The sequence below is a fragment of the Camelus dromedarius genome, chromosome 29 (assembly GCF_036321535.1).
Source record: "Camelus dromedarius isolate mCamDro1 chromosome 29, mCamDro1.pat, whole genome shotgun sequence".
Classification (NCBI taxonomy): Eukaryota; Metazoa; Chordata; class Mammalia; order Artiodactyla; family Camelidae; genus Camelus; species Camelus dromedarius.
In genome coordinates this window covers 12,468,551-12,495,589 of record NC_087464.1, presented here as the reverse complement: position 1 = coordinate 12,495,589, position 27,039 = coordinate 12,468,551, and the positions used below count along the sequence as shown (strand labels likewise).

General features: G+C 43.8%; 1 protein-coding gene and 1 long non-coding RNA gene across 3 annotated transcripts in view; one reads left to right on the top strand and one right to left on the bottom strand.

The window, feature by feature from the left end:
• Positions 1-271: 271 nt before the first annotated feature.
• LOC135319556 (uncharacterized) lies at positions 272-25,269 on the bottom strand. Its single transcript, XR_010378258.1, has 3 exons — positions 25,147-25,269; positions 24,811-24,881; positions 272-742 (listed from the first exon to the last, which is right to left on the bottom strand). It is a non-coding gene; the product is annotated as an uncharacterized LOC135319556 (long non-coding RNA).
• Positions 24,152-27,039, top strand: part of SLCO3A1 (solute carrier organic anion transporter family member 3A1) — a 265,593-nt gene continuing 262,705 nt past the window's right edge. Inside the window, exon 1 of one of the 2 annotated variants that reach the window (XM_031440508.2) lies at positions 24,152-24,509. In XM_031440508.2, coding sequence (XP_031296368.2) covers positions 24,330-24,509 — 180 coding nt within the window. In that variant the 5' untranslated portion in view covers positions 24,152-24,329. The remainder of the gene's footprint in view (positions 24,510-27,039) is intronic. The other variant, XM_031440507.2, reaches the window with a different exon arrangement.

Here is a 27,039-nt window from a genome sequence, read left to right as displayed (position 1 = left end):
TTCCTTCAATTTATTTAAACTACATACACACACACACACACACACACACACACACACACCCCAATTTACCCTCTTCTCACACCCCACCCCACACCCTGCTTCTGACAACTAACAATCAATTCTCTGTATCTATTGCCTTGGTTGGTTTACTTTTGTTTTAGATTCTGCATGTAAGAGATTGTACAGTGTTTGTCTTTCTCTGTCTAATTTATTACACTTAGATAAATAAATACCATGTAATAGTAACAAAAAATTACTAACACTTGCTGAGTTTACTGGAACATAATCTCCTTGCAGAAAGGAATCACAATCTGTTTGTCTTACCACTAGAACCTCAGGGCATTGACCCAAAGTCAGAACTCAATACGTATTTGTTGATTCAATGAATGATAAGACCTTAATTACATGACAGGTATTATGTTATTCGTTGTACACGTATTTTCTGATTTAATTCTTACAGCTATTCTGTTAAGTATATTTTTTATCCTTGTCTTACAGATAAGTAATCTGAGGCTTAGGAAGATGATGTAAGTAGATTCAGGCATCGCTGTGACTCCAGGACCTGAGGCTCACACAGGGCTCCTCAGCTGCCCATGCATGGACTTAGGGTCTAGCCACTCTGAGGTGTGTTTTCGCATCTGCTGGACTATCAGCTGGAGACTTGTTCTTCCCGCACTTGTCCTCAGAACTCTGGCAACTGGGCCAAAATGTGCTCATGGGGAGGTGTAGCTGCCGTCTGCTCCTGCAAGAAAGCACAAGAACACGCTCAACTGGTTAGGATGGGAAGATGCAAGTCGACTTCTACAGCGGGGAGGATGGGCAGGACTTGCACAGGGCAAATAGGATTAAACCATAGTCCCTTTAAGCAGGACGCCCTCTCTCAGGAAGGTTTCATAAAAGTCAAATCTCCACTTTTGGCTGCGAAGTTCTGGTTCAGAACCATAGAAGCCAAGTGCCCAGAAGCAAGATCCCACAAGACTCTACCTGAATTCTCCAAACACAGAACGCTCTGGAGATTAAGTTCTAAGGCCCCAAGTCTCTGAATTGCATTCCTGGCCCCTCACTAAGCCTTGATGGGAAAACCGCTGAGTTGTTGAAAAACAAAGTTAAAAGAGATTAACCTACCAAATCCAATCAACAAGCAACATGCAAAGAACACCAGCCAGACATGTTCATGTCTAAATACACAGTATCCCTGTGGTAACCTAGTTTTTCCTTGTAAAACATAAAAACCTGCAGTACCAATGTCATTTATTAAGAGCTTAAGAGTTTTATTTTGAGCTGTTTGGGGGCTTTTTGCTTCATTTCATGAAATGCTGTGGGTCTGTGATGAGATATTTAAATTTGGAAATAATCATACCAATCTTTGTCCTTATGACTATATCTAGTCCTACCGTTAGGATGTTTTCTGTCTGTGAGTCTGTTTCTGTTTTGTAAATAAATCCATTTGTCTTTTTTTTAAGATTCCACATATGAGTGATATCCTGTGGTATTTTTCTTTCTCTTTCTGTCTTACTTCACTTAGAATGACAGTCTTCAGGTCCATCCATGTTGCTGCAGATGGCATTATTTTATTCTTTTTTATGGCTGAGTAGGATTCCATTGTCTAAAAATACCACAACTTCTTTATCCAGTCATCTGTCAATGGACATTTAGGTTGTTTCCATGTCTTGCTATTGTAAATAGTGCTGCTATGAACATTGGGGTGCACGTATCTTTTTGAATTAAGGTTCCCTCTGGATATATGCCCAGGAGTAGGATTGCTGCATCATATGGTAAGTCTGTTTTTAGGCTTTTGAGGAATCTCCATACTATTTTCCATAAGGGCTGCACCAAACTACATTCCCACCAACAGTAGGAGGGTTCCCTTTTCTCCACATCCTCTCCAGCATTTATCATTTGTGAACTTTTGGATGATGACCATTCTGACTGGTGTGAGGTGACACCTCAGGACAAGTTTTCTTGTTTTCCTGTAGTTGGACCCAATCATATCTCAAAATGATCTACACATTCATTACTAGTTCTGCATAGTAATTAGAGTACTGTGGAAGGACCCCATTCATTCACAAGAAAATCATCAAAAAATGTGAAAAACCTAGATTGTGAAGAATTGCTTGATAATACTTTATGTTCATAGTAATAAACCCAGAGGCATAAGGAGCCTAAAATAGCTTCTGAATTATTAAAGAAAGATTAAGATTATATTCAGCATATTTTAGTGTTAAGTGAATTTGATTGTGTTCTAATTCTCTGAAAATTGACATATGGTGTGTGCATATGTGTGTGTGTGTATGTATGTATATGTATGGTATGTTTGGATTCCTTGAAAACATATAAGGAATATATGATTGTCTTTTTTAGTTACATGCAATATTCAGCACCCTTAGCACCAACTCTGTGCCTGTCATTCCACACACACACATACACCACACACACACATGCACACATACACGTACACATCATTTCTCAGCAGAAAAAATAGAAAAGTGGGGATGCTACTGTACTTCCTAAATTCCCAAAATAAACTCTCAAAGCCTTCAGGTTTTTTTTTCCCCCTACCATTGAAGACCTTCTCTGGACTGAGCCTAGATACTGGCTGTTTTCCCATTGTTTTCCCATAATGAATGCATATTGCTCATTTCCTCAAGATCTGCAATGAATTACAAACACACACAATAAAATTTCAGAAACAGATTAAATTCAGTATGCAAAGGAGAACACAAGGGGTGAATATGCCTGACGCCGGAAGAGTGGTTGCCTGGACAAGTGTACATAAGGCGCTGCCTAACCATCAACCTGGAGCAGGGATGGTAGCAGGTGCAGGTCTGACTTCCTGCTTCCACTGCCCCGTCCTTTTTGCTTTCCCACAGCCCCCCACCCCCACCCCAGGCAATGGCAGGTCTTCCCTTCTTCCTCCTCTCTGGGACTTTTTGTACACATGCCTTCCCTCATCCAGAGGTAGTCTATACTTCCCCATCTTCCCCGGGATTATATCAGAAATTGTTGCTTGATTTACTAGGGAGAATAAATCTCACAGTTGTTTCATATATTTTTTAAATCATTGCATTCAATACCTTCTCTCCCTAATAAACCCTCTACCCACTCTAAGGACATTTCCTTTTGTCCAGGAATCTTACTCCTTCTAAGCAATGAGAAGTACTTATTTTCCTGCGCTTGTGTCTTGGTTCACCTTCCAAGCTCCCAGAGTCTGGCCAGATGAGCCTCATTATTGGCTGAAAGTCTCACTTCCTATCCATGTGTGTGGGGGGAGATCCTTTCTCATTCTCCAAAGAAGCTTGACTTTCCCATCACTGGCTCCATCTTCAGTGGAATCTAACCACACAATCCAGCCAAGCTTGCCTCTGTGTGGACTAGCTCTCCTGCCAACACTACCTGCCACCTCATCCTGCCTGTTGCCCCCAAAGCCTGGCTCAGGAAAGAAGCAAGTGCTGGCTGAGCACTGCTCCATCCCTGCCTTCCCAGGGGCACTCTGGCTGCCACCCCCTACCCAGCTACCTTTATGGGAGGTCTTTCCCAGGACATTTAATAGTCTGCATATCACATGCATCTGTATTTCACAGGGTTGACCTGATAAAAGTTGGAGAGGCAGGGTGGCCTGGGAGAGGATGTGCAGTCACAGACGCAGGACTGTAGGATTGTCAGCAGAGGAGGAAAGGAAGGCTCATAGACGTTTACCTCCAAAGCCCATTCATGATTGCTTAGTCTTTGAAAGATGAGGTAGGTCCCCTCCTAGAGGAGAAAACAAACTCACCTCCATGCCATAAACTTAGGTCAGCAGTGAAGGTGCCTGGGATAAATTTGGGATGGCCATGCTGGAAGGGGAGAGACTGGAAACCACTGCCAGGCGAGAAGACCCAGAGCGAGCCCTCTGAGTGTGCAGAGCTGCTGGAAGGTGGGCTGTGCCCGGTAGGGGCCAACATCAGCAGAAGGCCCAGGGTGTCTTGATCAGTAGATGGAGTGACCTGATCTTAGTCCTCAAAGCCTGAGGGAAGGAACTTCTTTCCTCAGGATCAGGAAGCTGAATGGCAGCAGGCCAGTGCTGGGATGAGCGAGGTCAGTGGGTCACTACGGTCATGGGCTTCCAGCCACTGAGCATTCAGCGCCCAGAGGCTCTAGCGGGGTTCCCTCCACGCCTGACCCATTGCCCGTGCACAGTGCACTGTCGTGGCCCTAGATACACGTTAGCCCCTGAACAGAGACTTGGACTTCCATGAGAGGAGGGGAGACCTCGCACCCTGACCAAGGTGGAACTAGGTAGAATAGACCAGAAGTTTCCCTGAGCCAGGGCATCAGGGGACACTCTGCCTGTGATTCAGAGGTTCTCCCTTACATTCTCCTTGCTTCGTCTCTGCCCTCAGCTCTGAAGGATCCCTTGGTTCCCAATTGCCTGTAAATTGGCTTCTGCATGGCTCAAAGCTTCAGGGTTGGCATTGGCCTGTTTCTTATAAATCTACCTCCCTTCTTGCACACAATTTGCCTAGATCTCAGTAATCCATCTCTGCCTTCATTCAAAGCCTTGGACTTCCTCTTATTCGTGACAGATACCTGATTCTCCCAAACATGTTTTATTTTCCTCAGGCTCTGTCTTATCCTTCATCCACAATCCACTGCTATTTCCATCACGGCGTGAAAATATTTGAAACAGTCATGAAAGTTGGCATCTTCATGTAGTAAGGTGGTAGTGAAGAGGAAGAGAGAGTCATATGAGAACTTCATCCATGATCACGTTCTCAGCACCATGTCAACTGCTTATTCAATCACCAGGAGAGGTCAGGTGATGACGAGAATGGTGACTACCCCCCAGTTGTGTGCGTCACTACTATTTTCTTCTTGCAACCACAATGCCATCTACTAGATTTGGAAGGGACTGTGGCGATAACAGGATGCAATGCAACCATTTCACAGAGAGGTAAATAGTGGACCAGAAAGTTTAAAGCCTTTGCCCAAAGTCTTAATGCTAATCAGCAGAGAGGCTAAGACCAACATCTAAGTTTCCTGATTTCCAGGTCCAATGTTCTTTTCACTGTTTTAAAAACTCATTCAACACACTTAAGTAAGTAGAAATAGAATTAGAATTTAAAAAAAGCCAAGACTTCAGTGGGTGAAGCTCAAGAAGAATTTGTTTCATTCTTTCACTCTATTCCTATTTATCTGATGCCCACTCTACACCAGCATTCCTGGGAACAGGAGCCAAAGTTGGGAGCAAATAGATGCTGATGCCATCTGTGAACCTCAGACATCAAGCAAATATCCACGCAAACAAATCATACCATATCTCATTTATTTTAAGATGCAACTATTTCCTTTTAAACATATCAGCACATCTATTATCAAGTCTCACTGTGCCACAAATGTTTCTTACCATTGTGATGGCTTGGAAGGGGGTCAAGTTCTTCCAGAAATCATTTGCATTTGTTTCTTTCTCCTGGGGCTACTCTGAATAAGAGACCCCCTTTAAACTACATTCTCTACTTAAGTTTTTCTGGACCACCCTGACAGTCGGACTTCATTCCAGAAACTTGTGTGATGATCACCTCCTGGTTCAAATCACCTGGAGAGAGTTTTCTTCCTCTTTCCACCAGGGCAAAGGCGGGATTTCCTTGCTGCCTCTTTCTCTGGGCTGGTTTCTGATGTGCCCTTACATCAGTGGGCCCGCTTTGTGTGTGGAGTCCCATGCTAAATTCTCCGCCTTGAGTTTCTGGTTTTTTCCCCAACTCTCTCATAGGTACCCACAATGATGGTACATTTTACAATCAATGACATCTTTGGTTCTATAAAATACAGTGATTATAGGTTGTGATAAAAAAAATTGTAAAATAACAGACAGAGTGGCACAAGGAAGCATAAGATGGTGACCGAATTTAGGCTGAAGACCCTATGAATAAGTGGCAGTAAACTGTTTTGAGTTTGCTAGGATCACCATAACAAGTACCACAGATCAGGGGGCTTACACAGCAGAAATTTATTTTCTCATGGTTCTGGAGCCTGGACATCCAAGATCAAGGTGTCGGCAAGGTTGATTTCTTCTGAAGTGTCTCTTCTTGTCTTGCAGATGGTCATCTTCTCCCCGTGTCTTCACGTGGTCTTCTCTGTGTACACCTGTGTCCTGGTCTGCTGTTCTTAGAAGGACACCAGTGCTAGTAGATGAGGGTCCACCCCAATGACCTCATTTGACCTTAATTACCTCTTTAAAGACCCTCTCTCCAAATACAGTCACATTCTGAGGTCCTGGGGGTTAGGACTTCAACATACACATTTGGAGGGCACATAACTCAGCCCATAACATAAACTGAGGCCTGGAAAATGGGACCAGTGACTGAGAGCTGAGCATTCTAGACAGGGGAATCAGCCTGTGCAAAGCCCTCTTCCATTAGGAGACCAGAGTTAGTTTTAAATTCCTTTAGTGTGATATCTCCAAAGTGTTTCTATCCAAAGGAAAAGAATGTCATTTCAATGAATCAGTTTCTCCTGAAATCTGAAAGAAAAATGATGGATTCTTGATTATAAGTTACTTTTAAAAATCATGTTTGTTAGAGTAAATAGGGCTATGCCCTCTGCTTATAATTATCCCCCATGATTTCCTCAGTCTGAAATTAGTTCTGTGCCTTTGGGCTGTGCTAGATGCACTGTGAATTGACATGTGGATCTCTAACAAGATAAACGACCACCATTACATATGCCTTTTGAATGGGCAGGAATTAAAACCATTCCCTCTTGCTGCTTTTTTAGAATAGCCTCACCTCCAGGGGACAAGCATTCTGGACACAGTGAATAGCCTGTGGCATTTGAGAATAAATGATGATCTGTAACAGGCTCAGAGAAGGACATTTTCCATCTGGTGTATGGAGGGTACCGTTACTCTCTCAGCCCATCTTCTTCAGATCAGTGCAAAAGCCCATCCCAGCAACCTCCAAAGGTGCTTCCTGGGAATTTAGAAAAGTGATAATAAAAAAAAAAGCAAAACTCCTATTTTTTTTTTTTTTTCACATCTGTGGCTCTACTGCAAACAGGACCTGAGGAGGTCTGCTTTTACTGGGCTGTATCAAAACCAGATTTGAAATCACAGTTTGTTGTAAGATTAGACAAAAAGAGCCTACTTGTATTTTCAGAGTTCTGCTCTAAGAGCTTCTTGGTGGAAGCTAATGATTTACTACATTGGAGACATGCCCGGTTACAGTACAGCTCTTTCAGAATGAAATGCTTGATTCTTTTTGCCAGCAAGCACTCTGATCTTAAGTGACCAAAACACTCCTGCGAGCTCCTCGGAGGGTGTTCCACATTTGTCCTCATCTGTATCTGGGCCGTGTGACAAGCAGATTGGAACGTCGGTTTGCATTTGCTAGGCTAGAAGGTGGAGCTCACGGACCTTCCTTTGCAGGCGGGTCTCTCCCGGGGAGCAGGGGCGCACACTATCCAAGTTGTGGAGAGAGTTGTGAGCCGCTTCTTTGTCACTCATCTGCGTTCCTCAAATAGAAACAGGAGAGGTGGTCCCCAGGAATGAGATTTGAGACATTTGTCCCCCTACCTGCAGGCAAATCCTATGTTGGCTGGAAGAAGTGGGGAACTTCTCATTAGCTGAACCCTAGGTTTATTTCCTCTGGACCCCAGGGTGATCATGAGAGTCCAGAAGAAGGAATCTCCCTACCGTCTCTTCCCTGCTTTGTGCTACTGTCACTATTTCATTCAGAGCAGAGCTTTGGCTTTGATAAGGAGAAGTGACGACAGATTAAGCAATCATTCATTCATTCATTCAAACAGCAATTAACAGACTCAGTGCTGGTCGACGTGTGGGACATACTCTGTTCCCAGTCTCTCATTGAGTCTTTTTGTTGTGTTGTGTCTACATCTTTTTCCTTTTTGACTTCTCGTCCACCTTCCTACTCTTCCTTCTTATTTTAAGGTTTATATTATTGATTATTAGGTCAAATGATTGTATTTGGTTTGATAAAAAGATAAGGCCTCCCAGGAGTTAAATCCTAATTTCAACTGTTAATTTCAGGCTTGGAGGAGCAAAGCCACCATTCTACCTCAAAGATCAAAAATCAGGCAGAAGTATTCAGCTGGTGCAGATCTGAAGCACTCTCAGGGGGAAGAGCAGACTGGCTGACACCAATAAAGTTCCAGCTGATGAAGCCAAAATTTGTCCCTTTCCCCTGGGAAAAACCGTAGGCTTATGTGGGTAAATAAACCTTCTATTTCCAATCTAAACTTTGAAAATATAAGCTAAAGAGTGGTGGCCCGGGTACCCACGGGCTGTGCCAACCTGGAGTGCTCATGGGAATTTCAAAGAGAAATGGCCACAGGTGAGCACACACTCCTACAGGTACAGGGCCTGGGAACCCAGCACGGCCACTAATATATTTACCAGGTAACCCACGGGCTTCCCTGTGGACCAGCGAAAGGCACGGCCTCCTTGGAGAGATAATCATGCAGTCTTGCCCACCTATGATTCTGAGTCAAAGGCAGAAGAAATGATTCTTTCCTTTCTTCTCTGCCCTCCTCTGGCAGCCTGAAAATGGCCACAAAGACCCCGAGAACGTGGCTTGGAAGGTGGAGCACAGGAGATGCAGAGCAGTGGTTCTCAAACTTTGCTGTGTTGCTACACATGAGAGGTTTAATGGAAGTGCTGCGGATGGAACCCAGGACCTTGTGTATGCTAAGCGTGTGCTCTACCACTGAGCTACGACCCTCCCTCCGCTCCTTTTTTTTTTTTTTTTTTTTTTAAACCTAGGAAGTTTTTCAGCATGGAGATTCCTCAAAAGACTAGGAATAGACTTACCGTATGACCCAGGAATCCCGCTCCTGGGCATATATCCAGAAGGAACCCTACTTCAGGATGACACCTGCACCCCAATGTTCATAGCAGCACTATTTACAACAGCCAAGACATGGAGACAGCCTAAATGTCCATCAACGGATGACTGGATAAAGAAGATGTGGTATACTTATACAATGGAATACTACTCAGCCATAAAAACCGACAACATAACGCCATTTGCAGCAACATGGATGTTCCTGGAGAATGTCATTCTAAGTGAAGTAAGCCAGAAACAGAAAGAAAAATACCATATGAGATCGCTCATATGTGATCTAAAAACAAAAACAAAAACAAAAACAAAAAGCATAAATACAAAACAGAAATAGACTCATAGACATAGAATACAAACTTGTGGTTGCCAAGGGGGCGGAGGGTGGGAAGGGATAGACGGGATTTCAAAATTGTAGAATAGATAAAAAAGATTATATTGTATAGCACAGGGAAATATATACAAGGTCTTATGGTAGCTCACAGAGAAAAAAATGTGACAATGAATATATATATGTTCATGTATAACTGAAAAATTGTGCTCTACACTGGAATTTGACACAACATTGTAAAATGATTATAAATCAATAAAAAATTTAAAAAAAAACCCTGGGAAGTTTTTAAAACTTCTGACACCCAGCCCCTGCTGCAGGTACAGGAGGGTGAGGACAACCCATTAAGTCAGGATCTGGGTGGGTGAGAACCAGGTATTAGCATTTGCTGAAGACGGCTCCCCGCTCCAGGTGTCTGTAATATGCAGCAAGTCTGAGACCAGAGGCAGAAGTGGGGTTTCTCAATGAGGCAGAGCCTGAGTCCTAGCAACTTCCCAGGTGGTGCCCAGGCTGCTGGTCCCCAGAATGCCCGTCCAATAACAAGGTGTAGGGTTTCTCTCCCCTTCCCTCCCCCGAGTGCTGCCCTGGCACAATGAAAAGAGCTCAGGAAAAGAAAAGGGTGCCTGGGGCCGAGATTCCTGGTAGTTCGCTTCATCAGGCAGAGAGAGGGCAGAGAGGGTGTGTCAGGTTGTCTGGAGGGGTTCCTCACACCTCCGCAGCCTGGAAAGAAGGATAAGAAAATCCGTGTGTTATCCAGGAGGACAGAATCGCTTGGCATTTGAGGTAGGACACCGGCTCCCCCATGACGGCGCCCCCTTCCTCCCCCCACCCCGGTACCAACAAGTGTGTCCCTGTGTCTCCTTCTGGAATGCCCCAGTTCCTCTGCCTCCCTGAAATTACACAGCCAGACAAGGAAGGAAAGGGCGTAGGGCCCCTCCTCGGCACATAAATACACCCCAGATTCTCCTGTCTTCAACCAACCAACCAGCCAGGCAACTCACCTTCGTGGATTGTGGATTTTGGATTGCGGGTTCCTTCCTAGCAAAAATTCTCTGCTTCTTTGCACACAGCTTTGGAAAGAGAGCCCATCATAAGAACCTACTGTCCATAATCTTTTAATTTCCACCCTGTCAATGTCTAAAATGTTGGTATTTTCTTATCATAAATTTGTTTGCATTAACTTTGATTGTTTTTAAATACTGCCTCAAAAATATTACTAATCTCGATTATTTAGTGTTTTGGCAGCCACTTATATTTTTATATTTCACCCCCAGGGCGAATGCCTCACTTGCTATAACCTAGTCCCAGTGTTCTAGTTCTGTTCTGGTTACTCTTCAACCCATTATGATCTGGCTCCTGCTCCCCAGCATGAAAATAGAAACTCACCTTGAAAGGTTCATAAAAATTCTTCATGTGTCATTTTTTTCAAAGGACATTTTTTAACGCCCTGTTCTAGCTGACATTCTTTTGAGCATTTCAAACACGTCAGACAACAAATAAAACATACCCAAACATGATTATTACCAAAAAAGTTACTACACTTCTACCCAAACCTATTCCTCAACTGTCCTCTTTTTTCTTCTCTATCTCTTTATGATTTTACTTTATTGGAGTATAGTTGATTTACAATATTAGTTTCAGGTGTACAACATAGTGATTCAATATTTTTATAGATTATACTATATTTAAATTTATTATAAAATCTTGGCTATATTCTCTGTGCTGTACAATATATCCTTGTAGCTTATTTATTTTATACATAGTAGTTTGCACATCTTAATCCCCCTCCCATCTTGCCCCTCCCCTACTTCCCTCTCACCACTGGTAACCACTAGTTTGTTGTCTATTTTTTTTTATTATTTTAATACCACTTCCATACTTCCTAAAATTATAGCAGATCTTAATTAAAAACCTTCCCAAGGTTATAGTATTCTTACCCAAACCAAAGAGAAAAAGAGTATCAATTCAGAGAGTCAAGGTTACAGGATCTGGTTCACCCCTCGATTCTTGAGTATGGCATAAACCTAGGCAAAAATCCAGGCTGAAACTTTCATTTTAAGATAATCTTCTCTTTTTACATCAATTAAGAGAAAAATTAGGTCCATGCTTGTCCCGCAGATTTTAGTTTTTAGTAGCCTGGAAATCCCCCATCAAAAGTTGAAGTCTTTCTTGGCCAGCACGATCCAGCCCGTTGTCCCATCATTGCGATAACCAGGTCTCTTGGCATTGTTTCCAATGTATGGTTGCTGCACTGGTGTCTCATTATAATCCCTGGAGCTATCTAGAGGTTTCATCTCCCAGGAAAGGCAGAATTGAGGCTGCGCCATGAGCACTCCTCTTAAAGACATTCGGCCGTTTTGAGTCATCTTGGAACGCAGTCTGAAGCTCCTTTTTGCATAGTTACTATGTGTGAGCGCTGGTGCCAGGAAGTCCCTCTTGCTTTTGGTTCTATGTATTTTCCCAGGGTAATTTGGTCACTTAACTGTTCCTTGTATTTCTCCTTCTCTACTTACCTGGAGAGACTTTAATTTCATGTCTCTGTTTTAAGAGCAAACAGAGTTAACAGAAGAAATAAAATACCAATTTAGGTTAACCTCATCTCATTAAAATTAATTTACAAAATTAAACAGGTCCCTTTATAGCCAAACTTCTATGCTCATCCTCATTACCTTTAGTCTTTACTGAACTTTTTTCTTAATATCACTATGAAATTATGGTCCTTCACAAACTCATCATATTTCAAATAATCACAATTACTATACCTTTTTTCCATGCTCAAATAACGATTTGGCCAGTGGGAGACCTCTAAGCTGGCTCTTTTCTCTTTTCGGCAGTGTCCCTTGGATCTCTGCTTTCTGGTAACAATATGGTATTCCAGGCCCATTCTACTCTGTGTGTGTGTATGTGTGTGTGTGTGTGTGTGTACACAGGTGTGCCAAGAGTGCTAGTTCCATCCAGTGAACTATTAGAGACTCAGATTTGGGCATTTAGGAGTTGATGTGAGAAGAGGCAGTGAACAAAATGGTACTAGTATTGAGATATTTTTGGCAGGAAAAATATTGCTTTTTAACATGGTGAGTTCACATTGATTTTTCTCTAATATTATTAATATCATTAACTCACTGTATTTGACTTTTCTTGTACCATGAGTTTTTATCGACCTCTAAGACTTTCTAGTATATTGCTGGAACAAATGACCTCAGTTTGAACCTTGTTTCTTTCATCGCTGCGGACGTGATACTGGCTTTTGTGCTTGTCTCAGTGTCACACTGTCGTTGGAGGACTCTGAGCCCTTGGTCTTGGTTCCTCCGTCTCATTGTGGCCCTTACCACACTGATTTCCAGTCTCATCCCAGATGACTTCTCAGACCCTGGGAAGTGTACCTAAGTGTTTCTTGCCCCGTGAGGAGTAATTGTTCTGGATGGTGGCATGTTGATTGTCTGCTATTGGAAGAAAGGCTTGGCTTCACTCATCTCGAGGACTCTTCTCTGTTTGGATTCAGCTTCAGAGGACACCACATTTCTCTGTCTGTATTTCCTCTACCATCAGTTCTATATTTGCCCCTACAGTTTTCATCCATTGATTTCCAGCATATTTTAATATAGGAAGAAGCATGTGGTTTCTGGGTAGTCTCTTTAATGACAACATTGAAAGGATAAGAGCACCTTTTCCCCTATCTCAGCCTTGTTAGTATATTTCCTTCTAGAAATCCAGGTCTTCTTACATTTTTTCACAAGGCGGATCTTCCTTGACTGGTAACGCCAGCTTACTGATCCCTTTGTTCAAAAGATCTGGAACGCCACAAGAGTTTGCTCCGGCTACATCCATGGGTTGGGTGGGGGATTGGGGGCCACAACCACCTTGTGAGCTGTGCCAAAGACGCCCTTTCACCTTGGTACTTAGGAAGAGGGCCCTGGACAAGGGAATGGGGGAACACTTGCTTAGAGAGAGAAAAGCCAGAAAGTAGAGATTAGAAAGGGACTTATACATGACCTCTTATTCAAAATAACCTCGGCAGGATGGACTTTGGTTTTGGCAGCAGCCTGAGTTTCATTTTATGCCTTTGAGCTGGAACAGGGAGCATAAAGAAATGTCAGTTTGCTGGAGGTTTCCCATCAAATGAGGCAATTTAGGTCCAGAAATAATAGGGTATATGTACATTTTTTTTAATATTGATGAACAATTAAAAAAATTGTAATCCTAATGCATGTTTATTTTTAAATGGTAACTCAGAATGTATATGAGTGTGAAATCTGCCCTTTATGAGCCAGGATCCATGCTGGGCACGTGATCTCACATAACACTTCCAGTGCTCATAAGAACATGCTGGGGCAGGTACCATGTTATAGCACATTGTTATCCCATCTTAAAGATGGGCAAATGGAGGCTTAGAAAGGTTAAATAAATTATCCATGGTCTTAAACTAGTAGGTGCTGACTTGTGATTCAAATTCAGGAAGTCTAACTCTGACTCTGAAACATGGTCCTAAATATGATGTGTGTGTGTATGTGTGTGTGTGTGTGTGTGTGTGTGTGTGTGTGTGTGTGTGTGTGTGTGTTTGGTGTGTGTATAACAAACATTGGATCGTAATACACCTCCAATTTGGAACCCTCTTTTTCCTCACTTATTAATTTATTAAGAGCAGCTCCCCCTTCTTACAATGTTTTATAAAGGATCATTTTTAAAAGGCTGAATACTGTCTTTTCTTAAAAGTGTAAAGTTACTGTGCAAGTCACGTATTAGCGAACATATGCGATTTTTCCAATTTTTCAGTATTATAAACAATTACTTGATACATATGAAACAATAAAGCATTGTACTTCTATTTCTGCTCATGTCTCTATTTTCTTAGGCTACGTTCACTGGAGGAGGACTGCTGAACCAATGCAACTGTCCGATTTCCAAAGACAGAGATTTCCAAAGACAGAGATTTCCAAATCCCTCCCCACAGAGTTTGTACAAATTCATACCTCTGCCAGCAATTTATTAGGGGAAATTTCTATCCAACTTTTACCAGCACAGAAAAATGTTCTTTAAAAAATGGTTTGCCGTTTTCGTGGATGAATAAAATGTATCTTGTATGTGTTTTAATTAGTACTTGTTTGATTAGTCATGACTTGACTATTGTTACATGTTAGAGTTTGTATTTCTTTAAATTCTCTACGTGGGTCCTCTGCCCATATTCCCTTTTGGGGTATTCGAGTTTTGCTCACTGATTTGCAAGAGAGCTTCATGTTTAAATGAGATGATCCTTCTGCCCTGATGCTAAACTACTTTTCCCAAGTTGTGATTTTATTGTTGTGAATGATGTGGAGGCGTACTAATTGAGTAACTGTCAAATCTATTTAGCTTTTCCTCTGTAATTACTTCCACGGCTTTTATGCTTAGAATGTCCTTCCTTCTCCAGAGAGGTGATCATCATCCACTTATACTTTTGTCTATGTATCGTCCTTTAATCTACCTGTTTTTATTGTTGTTTTTGGTTCGGGCTGCTGCATGGTCAGGCTGTTGTTTGAGTTAATCAATTTTCCCAACCATTTGATGAATAACCTCTCCCACCTTCTTGTTGTGCTCACTTTGTTGAGCTAGAATACACACCAGAGTTTATTTCAAGGCTGATTGCTCTATTCCATCAATCCGTCTGCCAGTTCTTGAACTAGTACCACACTGCTTTATGTCATGTTGCTTGCAATATATTTTAATTCCTAGAAGGACCTGCCTCTTTAATCTAACTGCCAAGTATTCCTCATTGAATATGTTCTTATTTTTTACTTGTTATTCATTCTTCTGTATGAACTTTAGAACTGCTCTGTCATTAAGAAAGATAGTATTACTTATTTTTTGGTTTTCATCATGTCATTGTATATTTAACATGTCATTGCAAAGTTATAATAGTATTTATTGTTCTTTTGTTGTGCTATCTTTGACAGTTCTATTTTAGTGCTACGCTGATTTCATAAAATGAATTTTTATGTTTTCATCTTTTGTTTTTATACTTCAAAAAAACCATCTAACATGAAATTATCTGTCTTTGTGAAAGTCTGAAAGTTATCAGCAGAGAAATTTTCAGACAATGGGACATATTTAGAGGTAATTATCTTAGGGTTAGGTAAAATTTGCCATGAAAATAATCATTTATTAATACAGTATTTTTAAATAATCTTTTTGTATTTATTAAAATTTTCCTGTTTTTATCTTTATGTTTCTTTTCCACTTGCAAATTTCATTTTCTCTCTTTACATTTGTATATTCTCTAGTTGTGTTAAAAAATTCTTAAATTTGTGTATCAATTTTACCATTTCTATTTTTAAAACTTTATTTTTCTATGCTTATCTTTAGAAAATTTTCTGTTTCCCTTGGTTTTGTTTTTAAATACATCTTAATTATTATAGAACAAATCCTTTGAAATGTACCTACTTTGTTACATATTTTTTCAAAGACCAATCATTCTATAAAAGGCTTGCATGAAATAACTGTATTCTGTCCATTTCTTCTTATACACCTTTCCTTTATGAACTTGATGCTTAAAATATATATTCCTTTGATATCTTCATTGAAGACTGCACATTTTTGTCCATGCTTTGACTCATTTGACATTTTTTGGCCTTCTATCCATTCTTGTGTGAATTTTATAATAACACCTTCATTTTTTTCTTTGTACTTTTCTGGTAAATCTTTATTCATTCTTTTATTTTTAATCTACTTGTGTTCTTTTGTTTTAGACATGTTTCTTAGGATTAGGTCATAAATGGGTTTTCTTAACCCAATCCTGAAATCTTACCATTTTAATAGAGGAGGTTAAGTCATTTAAATTTATTGTTATAACTGTCCATCGTCTTGTCCTGGATAATTATTTGGGATATCTATGGTTTTTGCTCAGGCAGGGTTCAGGGGAACTGAGTCTGAACACTGACAGGAGAAACAGCTGCAGGCATGAAGAAAGGACAAACTCATACTTGGTCACACAGGCAAGTTCGTCTTGCAAAGAAAGGAGCACTGGAAATGTCAAGTCTGCAGAACTGATCAGAAATCCAGAACAGGATTCAAATCAGAATTTTAGAAGATCAGACACAACTGAGGAATGGGTTCAGGCAGGAAACAGGGCCAGGAGAGCTTCCTCGGGGAGGGGCAGGCAGAGAGACTCAAGCCTGCGCCGCTGTTTGCTGTGATAACGAGAGCTAACTACCGCAACACCGTTCCACAACGACGCGGGTATTGATTCATGTTTAGGCCAAGCATCGGGCTAATTTCTTTAAAGATTTCCTTTAATCCCCACAACTACACTATCAAGTACATCTTATTCCAGTTTTACAGACAAAGAGAGGCTGTGAGCAGGTAAGTAAATTTTCCAGGTCAACATTAGTTAAGTGCCAGAACCACTTCCAAAACCAGGGTTCCCTGACCCAAAAGCCCATGATCCGAACCACTGTGTTATCTTGTTTCCTTCCCAGCATTACAATTTTTCTTAGTTTTTATTGTCCCCATTTTTATAAGTGTATGTTCTCTTTTGAACCCTTCTGATTAGGTTTTTCAAAATCACATTTGAATGCACAAATTCTCTACTTATCAAATTCGTAAATAATATAATAATTTTGATTCCTTCTTCAATAAGATAAGGAATTTTGTACCCTTCTAATTCCTCACATACCCTTCTTCCCCCTATTCTTTGCCAATGTCATTTAGAATTATACATCTATTCATTAATAGTTTTATTTTCAGTTATTTTATTTTAAGAAATCACCACCACCAACAAAATCTTTCCATCTGTACTGATACTCCATTTACAGCATTTTTTAAGAACTTCATTCTGTATGTTTAGCTGGGACTGTCACAATGTTTTTGAACCCACTTCTGCTTTCTTGAATTTTTGACTTTAATGAATATGTTGTTCCATTGGAACCTATCTTTCCGTAAATTTTTCAAGGAAAGTACATGGGTGGTATCTTTTTTGAGCCTCTGATTAGAATAACTAAGAATGTCTTTTTTGTTTTCTTTGCAAATTAACAACATTTTAGCTTGAATCATCAGCATTTTCTCATGGTACCATTTAGACTTTGCTCTGTTATCAACTGGTACCCAGTCTTGTGAAGCATTCTCAAATCAGCCTGTTTTCATTTGATGATAAGTGATTTAACGTTTTGTCTGGGTATTTGTACAACTTTTAAAAATTCATTATATTCAAGCAAATTTGATAGATTATATTGAACTGTGCATCTTTCTTTATTAATTTTGCCTGAGATGATACACTATTTAAAATTATGCATTTAACTTCTTTTTTTCAGCTTGAAATTTTTCTTCCATTATTTTTCTTGAATATTGCAGCAGCATCATTTGTTCTGGTTATATCTTCCTTCTGGTTATATCTTCCTTGAGGGGGTCCTTTTTATCCATATATTGTCTATTTTTGATCTACCAAGTCACCCATCTTTTCTCTCATATTTTTCATCTTTGTTTCTTTTCTCTACCTTGATAGAAAGCTTCTCTAGCTTGATTCCATATCACTTGTTTTGGTGTTCTGCAATTTCGATTCTGATCTTTAAAGTCAGATTTCAATTCTACAACTTTGGTTTTAGTTTCTGTGAATCCAATTCTTATCTGTCAACTTCCTTTTCAAATTCAGTTAGAATCTGAAGTATCAGGTAGGGAAGAGTTACTTTTTCTTTATTTTCATTCATTTGTTCTCTTCCCAAGACTAGTTATTGACCACTCTGGGCCTGGCTCTTCTGGGGGGCAGAAATATGGAGATGAAAAACACTAATCAGAGAGTAGTCAGGAGGAAGCTCAGTGAGTGCCCTCAACAGTGGCAGATTAATTAATTAGCAGATACAAACTGCTATATATGAAATAGGTAAACAACAAGGTCCTACTATACAGCACAGGGAACTATAGTCAATATCTTGTAATTGTCTATAATGAAAAAGAATATAAAAAAGAATATATATGTACAACTGAATCACTGTGCTGTACACCAGAAGTGAACACAATATTGTAAATCAACTATACTTCAATTTAAAAAAGATGAGCTAAATGCTAGAGCAGAGGCTAGCATAGGTGGTAAGGAGATGTAGGTGGTAGGCAGGCAGTGGGGGAATTTGGAGGGCATTAGGGAGAAGTTCCTCTTTAAAGGCTTCCTGGAGGAGGTGACATTCTCGCTGGATCTTAAGGTCCTAGTAGGTGTGAATGTACAAACGGGGAGGTGAGGATGTTCCAAGCAGAGCGAAGAGCAGGTGCAAAAGTTTGGAGGAGAAAGCACAGTGAGCTCGAGGATCTTCAAGTAGTTAATTATGGCCAGACTACAGGGGGAGGGAGCAGGGCTGGGGACAGGGTTAAGGTAGTATACTGGTTCACTAGGACTGCTGTAAGAAAATGTCACAGACTGGGTGGCTTAAGAACAGAAATGTATTTTCTCACAGTTCTGGAGGCTAGAATTCTGAGATCAAGGCATCAGCAGATTTGTTTTCTTCAGAGGCCTCTCTCCTTAACTTGCAGGTGCTGTCTTATCCCTGTGTCCTGTGGTCACCCCTCTGTCTGTGTTTTCTGTGTCCTAACATCTTCTTCTTATTAAGACACCAGTCTTACTGGATTAGGGCCCACTTATATGACCTCATTTTACCTTAGTTACCTCTTTAAAGTTTTTTTTCCTTTCTTCTGTTTCTTCACTTGGATTTTGGATCCACCTTTTAAAAATTGCATCTATCGTGATATTTATCATTTTCCAAACACAACCTCCAAATACAATCACAGTTTGAGGTACTGGGGGTTAGGACCTCAACATGTAAATTTTGGGGTTGGGGGAGTGAACACCAATCACCAAACAGGCAGTCAGAGATTGTGACCCTCTTGTTCAGTGTGTCACACTCCTCGGTCTTCCTTAGCTGTCCCTCCGTAAGGGAGGAGACTGCCTGCAAGAACTGGAAAGGCTTTAGAGTGATGAAGCTGGGGTGTAGGGAGGAAACTGACCTAAGACGTGTTCCTCCTCTGTCTCTCGTCTGTATACAATTTCTCGATTACTCATTCTCTGGATTTAGGGTTCCGGGGCATGCTACACCTGGTGGATTTTCTTTCATAGTCTTCATATATGCGCTCCAGGAACCCTTCATCTCTTCAGTCAGCCTGAGAGTTGAAGCGCCGTGTTGCCCCACACGTACCAAGGGTACATGCACTGGAGCCCACTGCCCCTCCGGAAGGCAGGCAGGCAGCTGTGGCCACTTTCTGCTGGTCTTGGGACCCATGACACTCTTGACATAATACTAACCTCTAAGGCTCATACTTCCTTTGCTGGAGACGCTGAGGGGCCTTCCAATATTTTCAGTGCTGCCTAATTTCACTTGCCCACAGTTGCTGTTGGTACCCATCCTTTAAATACAAAGGTTGGTGTGCATTCTTCAGAGCCTGGGAGCAAAGCTGGGCTATTCCTTTTCTGAGAGAGGAAAGTAAAGGCATGGGGTCAGGGAGAAGTGTTGATGGGGACAATTCCTGCTGCAAGAAAGGTGTGCATAGTTGCTGCTGGGATGGAGAAACGGGTTCCTGGGGAGAAGTTCCTGGAAGGGAGTTTTCTGTAAACCTGGACCCCTTCTGGGTCATTTCCTATCCTGATCATAAATATCAAGTTTCCTGGCAGGAGGCCAGTCAGACCCTGAGCAGGACAAATGCTCCTTTATTTTTTTTTTAAAGTAAAACACTCTCCCCACCCTTTTTTAGCTAACAGTCTATTTGGATAAACACATTCTATTTACATAAATATCAATAGAAGGCAGCAAATGATGAGCTCACCAAATACACTAATTTTGATAGATACTTACTAGTTTTATTCCTTCTCCTTTATCTCAAAACTCATTTTCCATAAATAGAACACATTTTTAAACACCAAGTTTTCTGATACCTGTTCTCCAATTTTTGTTAGTTTTTGTTTTTTTTTTTCCTTTCTTCTGTTTCTCCACTTGGACTTTGGATTCACCTTTTTAAAAATTGCATCTACACTGATGTTTATCATTTTCACTTCTTTGGTGACTTTTTAGGGTATATTCAAATTAAGAGATATAATGAAAAGTATAGAACCATGGACATAGTAAACGGCAAACACAGGCTGTATCGTAGAAAGGCATATGGATCAGGCTAATTGGAAAGTAGGGGTGGGGAGAAAAAAACTCTGAAGAAGAGGAAATAAGCTTCAACTTAGCCCAAATAGTAGTTTGAAGCCAAAGATGTTGGCCTAGCCCCAATTCTATCCTTGGCTGGTCACAATATATGATTGGTGTATTTTCAGAAAAAGGAAAAAAAAATCTACCCATAGGGTGAGAATCTAAGCATCTATTTTCTATCCCAGTGACAATCAGAAATCATTCTTTGTATTTATTTTTCAACTTTGTATTTGCCTGTGAACGAAATTGAAGCGGGCAAAAGATGGTTCATGTGAATTACTTGAACAACAGTTTCTCATTGTGTGGAATTACATTGAGGCTGTTTGCTGTGAAATCTTGTCACAGCCCAGTAACAGTGGAAGATATTGTCATTTTTTTCCCCCATCCCCATGAAGTTAACCCACTTCTCTCCTACAGAGATGAATTGATAATTGGGGGAGAAAAGCTCTCCAGATCCTAATCACTAAGCATATATATTAAGCTTATTAATATTTTAGGAATCAAAAGCCAGTTTATCTTCCTATGTCATCCAATCTTCCTTATGCTTCCCCAGATCAGATTTCCAGAGTGCACAGTATCTCAGTGTTTGGAATGCCGCTGGTAGTCAGCAAAGTAAGGACTCACAGAACCAGAGCCTCAGTTAGCAATGTTTTCATCTAACTTAGAAAAGTCACCTAGCCCTGAAAAGTAGTTGAGAGGCCAAAATAATCACAAGGGTTCTAGAGTCGTTCATACTGACCGGTTCTCCATCCGTCCTCCACCACTGGGGAGATGGATGAATGGAAAAGTCTCCAGTCTAGAAATGACAGCCCCACAATTTCTCCAAGGGAACATTCAGAGTCACCCAGTTGGTGGGTGGGGCTTATGCTCTGTTTGCCTTGCTTATCACGTGATGGCCAACCGTCCATTTCAGAGGCTGGTTGGAGAGGGCGCCACAGATCATGGGAAGCCTAAACCCTTTCTTAATCTCCTTCCTCCTTGCTGCTCCGCCAATTTGGGGTGGAAAAGGCAAGTTTTAATCGCTGCCACTAGCAAGCTGTGGGCTCCAAAAAGCCACTTGTTGCTCTTTCTTATGAGTAAAACGGGAATGATGAGGTCTGCTCTCCCTGTTGTGAGATTTGAGTGAGATACGGGACATCAAAGCACTCGATCAGCAGTCACATGCTGTACAGACACAAAGACAGTTACTATTTTTCTGCTGCCCCTCTGTCTGCATGGGCAGGGAGCCAAGCAGAGCACCTGCTGCTTGTGTAAACCCACCTCATCATTCCAGGAACCCAGACCTACAGGTAAACAAAGGACGAACAAGAAGGAAGAGAAGTTAACATGTTCAATTCTTTCTCTCTGATGCCTGATTTCCTTCAGGCTGACTTTGATAATTCATAAGGCTTCAGACAGTGGATTATTTTCACGGCTACTTACCATTAATTGTAAGAGGAATCGACAACCCTAATCCTGAATCCTCTCTCTGACAGTGGAAAAAAAAAGTGATTTCTCTAAAGGCGGTTAAATTTTATGTAAAATAAATGATCAAAGCTTAAAAAAGCCTATGCCTCTTTTGAATTGTACACAAGGCAAGGTAGTATAGACAAAGAGAGCCGGATTTGGATTCAAGTCCTGTCCCTTTTGAGCTGTGTGACACTGGACTAGTCACTTCACGTCTCTGAGTCTCCATTTCTAAAATAGGAACAATACATGTTCCACCCTTCCCAAGAGACAGACCAGTGGGGGATAAATGAGAAGATATATGGGGAGTTAAGAACTGGGGCTGTCATAGTAAGACACCTTGGTTTCAAAGGCTGGCCCTTCTGTTTACTGGATACGTGTGACATTGGAAGTTTAGTTAACATTTCTGGGCCTGTTTCCTTATTTGTAATGATACCATCAGTTTAGGGGATGGTTCTGCCAGTTCAACTGCAAATGTGTGTGAAGCTCTTAGAACAAACGGTGCCTGGCCAGAGTCAGCACACAATAAGTATTAGCTCTGGTTGTTACAAAGTATGTAAATAAGACTCGAAGACTCTACTGCACTTTGAATGCTATTTCAACAACAGGATCACTGCTCAGAAACAAGTAAAACGTCTCAGCTCAGCCTTGTAGCTCACAGTCTTGGGGGCAGGGAAGGGAGCTAGCTCAAGGGTCTTCTCAAGGAGGACTGATGGAGAGGAAAGATCACTCCAGTGGGTGACAGGAAAGATCCTGCAGAAAAGTCAGCTGTGAGTGAGGGGACGGGGTGGGGAGTAAGGGGCTGCAGTAGGGTGACAGACTCTTGGGTAATGGTATAGCCGATAATGACCAGAATGGGGGAAAATGGAAAAAGACCTCTGTGGTGGCAGCCGATTCAGATAGGAGACAGCCCAGACAAGGGGAGGGGAGCATCTGAAAGGTGAGATCATGTCTGGACCACACAAGGATGCAGAAGCTTATATTTAAATGGCATTGCAGGACAACACCCCTGTCATTACAGCATCCATTCTCATTCAAGTTCTTTGGGAGTAAGTAAAAATTATGAAAGTGTTAATTGCTATTCAGTTTCCAACTTAAGCCTGCCTTGGTACACGGGAGCCTAGGAGAGTGGATCATTTTCTTTGACACCATTATTAAGGAAAGGCTTTTCACATGATTGGTGGAGCTCCCAGTGGCCCAGGTGGAAGATGCTGAATGCTTCCTGGTACTTGTCCAGTCCTTTTCAGTCCTCTTAGTTTCCAAAAGCTGTCTGAGGACTAGCAGATCCGGTCGGTAGTGCCTTGTGGTCCCAACTCCTGGTAATGATTATAAAGAGCGGCTGCCACGGGGCCTGGGCATTCCGGCCAAGGCCAAGTCCAAGGAAGGTGGCCCTGGCCACAAAGCTAGGAGAGGGGTGGGAACCAAGGCTAATCGCCTCCCGCTGGCTCCAGCCTAGTGGCTGTATCATTCCTGAGGATGCGGATGCTGGGCTGGACAAGGCCCTCTGCTGGGGTCGCTGCGGCCCTGCAGCCACCCGGACACTCGTGGCTGGGGGCGACTGATGGTCTGTGAGGCTCCGGACAGATTAATGGAACTCCCTCTTGCTGGTCTTCCGTTCCTTCCTCCTTTCGGTTTGGGGCCCTTTAGGCACACCCAGTGGCCCAGAAGAGCAGGAGGAGAGGCCGGCAGCCTGCAGAAACTTCAAGCCGCTCTGACCTCTGGTACTTCCCCACGCTCCAGAGCGCAGCATCTGTCCCCAGAAATACCCGGGCGGAGGGGGAGGGAGCGCGCCAACCCCTCCCTGGGTACTCAGTCTTCTCTCTTCCTAGAAACCGCCCTTCCTCTCCAATCTAGCGCCCCGATGCCGGAGCTCTAGGTCCCCGCCCAGCGGGGGCGCCTCCGCGCCCCATCTCGCGGCCCCGAGTTCCTCCTGCAGTACCACCCAGTGTCCGCGGCGGCGCCCCGAGCCCAGCAGCGCCATCTAGGGGCCGGGCACCGCCTTCCTCCCTCGGGGCACCCCCTCCTTTACTCCGCAAGGACTCCCCGTCTCCCCTGTCCCTCGGGCAGCAGGACCCTCCTAGCCTCCGCCGCAGGGCCGCGCTTGGCGCCCCAGGCCGGTACCCTCGCACCTCTCCCGGGGCGCACCGGCAGCGAAGAGCGGCGCGGCGGGGACAGCCAGCGGTGATCGAGGCCCGGGCCTCGCAGTAGAAGCAGGGGAGGCGAGGGCCGGCGCGGCCCGAGGGCGACGGGAAGCGGGCGATGGCAGCGGCGGGCGTCCGCGGGCGGCGAGGCGGCGGCGGCGGGCGGCGCGAGGAGCCCCTGTGATTGGCACAGCCCGAGCCGGAGGAGGAGGCGAGGGGAGGGCGGAGGAGGAGGAGGAGGAGGAGGAAGAGGGCGAGCGCGGCGGCAGCGGCGGCTGCGAGGAGCCGTGCCTTCCATCTCTCCAGACCCGGCAGGACGGGGGCGGCCGCCGCGGGCCCGGGGCGGGGACAGCACGCAGCCTCGCCGCACGCACCCCCGCCCGGCAGCGGCCCGGACAACCGGGGCGAGCGGGAAAGCGGCGGCAGCGGCGCCGGGGGAAGGATGCAGGGGAAGAAGCCGGGCGGCTCGTCGGGCGGCGGCCGGAGCGGCGAGCTGCAGGGGGACGAGGCGCAGAGGAACAAGAAGAAGAAAAAGAAGGTGTCCTGCTTCTCCAACATCAAGATCTTCCTGGTGTCTGAGTGCGCCCTGATGCTGGCGCAGGGCACGGTGGGCGCCTACCTGGTGAGTTTCCGTGCCAACTCCGCCGTGGGGCCCCTTCCCAGCCCGGTTCCCAGGCGTTCGGCTGGCACGAGGAGGGGGCAGCCCGGGCGCTGGGGGCAGGCGGGCATGACCTCCGCCCGGCGTGGAGGTTGGCGAGTGGTGCAGAGGCGGCCGCCGGGGGAGCTGCCGGCCGGGGCTGCCGAGCGAGCGGGAGACGGCGGGACCGCGGATGCCGGCAGCAGCTCGCGCGGCCGGCGGGGGCTGGGGGGACCCGGGGAGGAGAGGCGGCGGGCAGGTGGGGGTGAAACCATTCCTCTCCCACCTTGAAAGCACAGCCAGAGGGTGAGTTCGGGAACCCGCCTGGAGAGGAAGGTATCGCGGTTTTCAGGGGACCTGCACATGGAAAGAAAAGCCCGTTAGCATCCTGCGTCCTCTACTCTCCATTCCATCCGCCTGGAGAACAAATCCATTATGCATCATTTTCTCCAGGCGCTTTCTCCATCCGCCAATTACGGAGGGATTTAACAGTTTAGAGTAAAAAGCGCCCGAGTGTGGCCCTGATCCGAGCCGGGGCTGCGGGGGGCGGGGAGAGGAGAGGCATATTCCCACTTAATATCCTAATAGCCATCTCTCAGCGTCTGGGATAAAGTTACAGTACCTGGAGAGCAGCTGTGAGTTTGTGTAGTTTGCTACCCACTGTTAGACCTAAATTCCCCAGCGTGGCCTCCTTCCCAAGGGGGTGTTGCATCATTGTGCACATCTATTTCATTTGCCTTCTCAAAGGGGAAATTAATGCTCAAATGGCCAGGGGTGCATAACATATCAGGGGAAACAGCTTGTAATGACTCAGCACTGTCAAATACCTGCTTTACCTCTGTCTCCTGCCCCGACCAGGTGGTCCCAACTTGGGTTTCAGAGAGTGCACTTCCAGAACCAAGTCCGGTCCGGACTAAGCAGGCAAAGCTCTTTCCGAGTGCATAGCGTTAAGTCATTACTTGGCTATTGACCTGAAACTGAAATCAAATGTCATAGACTTTGAGTGTTAGTGAGCAAGTTTGATAGTGATAGAATTGGACAAGATTTTGGCTGTTGGATAACCACATCCTGAGACAGAATCATGCTCTTCCCGATGGTACCATTAATTCCTCTTTCCTGGCCTTGGGGTCAAGTTAATGAGGGCCTGCTGCTGGCTGCCCCGTCTGTACCATTCATAGGCAGTCTCCTGAGACTTGGGGCTTGCTTGGTCTGTGGTGTGGGGTAAAGTCAGTTATGTGATTGCAAGACAGGGTTATACAAACTCAGCTCGGTTCCTGGGGTGACGGACTTACAGGACTTCTAAAAATCAAATGCGTTTTCTTTGCTCCTTGTCAGATGAAAGGCATCCTTTAAATCCCTGTTACTGTCTGCATCCATGACTTGTCTGCTGCCCGTGAACCTTGTAGCCAAAAGCACTTTTTCTTTTCTGTTTAGATTGTTGTTTTATGAAATGCACTTTGTCTGTAATTCTAATATATAGTTACAGACAGTACCTGTGGCCTTCGGAATTTTGGAGTTAGGGAGTAACCGTGTGTTGGAGGTCGGTTTATCAGAGTGTCCTTGGAGGGAACTTTACTATAAAATATTCAAACAGAGACGTGTTACTAAGACACAAATGCCCAGTAATCAAAATATATGTGGGTCTGCGCTGTAACATATGCAAAGCATGTCATGCTTAACCGGGTCTCTGTTTAAGAGGAGGTAGTCAGTATATTGCCAGCTGCCTTCCGTTGAACAGTTTGCCTCAACGCGATTCTGTTCAACAGGGTGCATTATTCATGTGTGGCAAACACCAACAGAACTTTTCGCACCGTGAATGATAAAGGCATGGACTCAGTTTTCGCTTGCAATGACCTAAGGGTTTTGGGAGGAAATGAAGCTGGGCTTCAGTCCGATGAGTGGTTAAGAAGGTTAAGAAGCAGAGGGCTGATGGGGTGGTGGACGTTAGGGGCAGGGCTGGCACCAGGAGATGGGCAATTGACTTTAATCCCAGAATAGGCGAGCAGCAGACAGAGGAGGAATTCAGTCCACTTGGTGAGGACCTCTTGACATTTCCAGCCTGGGCTGATGGAAAGCCTGGTTCGAGGGGCAGGGGCACGGGAGTCAACAGGTGACTGGCAGAAAGCAGATGTAGGTCCCAGGGAGGACAGGGTTAGGAAATTGAATTCATTTGGATGACTAGGAATGAGGGCACAAGGGGCTCAGGGCTCTGCCTTGCCCGGCTGCCCCCGACTCTCCATTGCTTCCGTCTGAACCTCATGAAAATAAATCGTTTGCTCACCAGGGTTGACTGAATCAGCCACCTCTGGGTTATGTTCTTCTGGGCCGTTTGAGAGTTCTCTCTTCATCTGTTGTTTGGGAAGGAGAATTAAAAGTTTGTTATTCCTTGAGCTAGGTGAGACTTCTGCGTGGATGCTTTTGAGAATGAAACAGTACATGATGTTTGCTGGAAAGGCAGATTTCTCCCTTTTAATTCATCACGGCTTTCTTAGGAAACCTGAGACCCTGTGTTCGT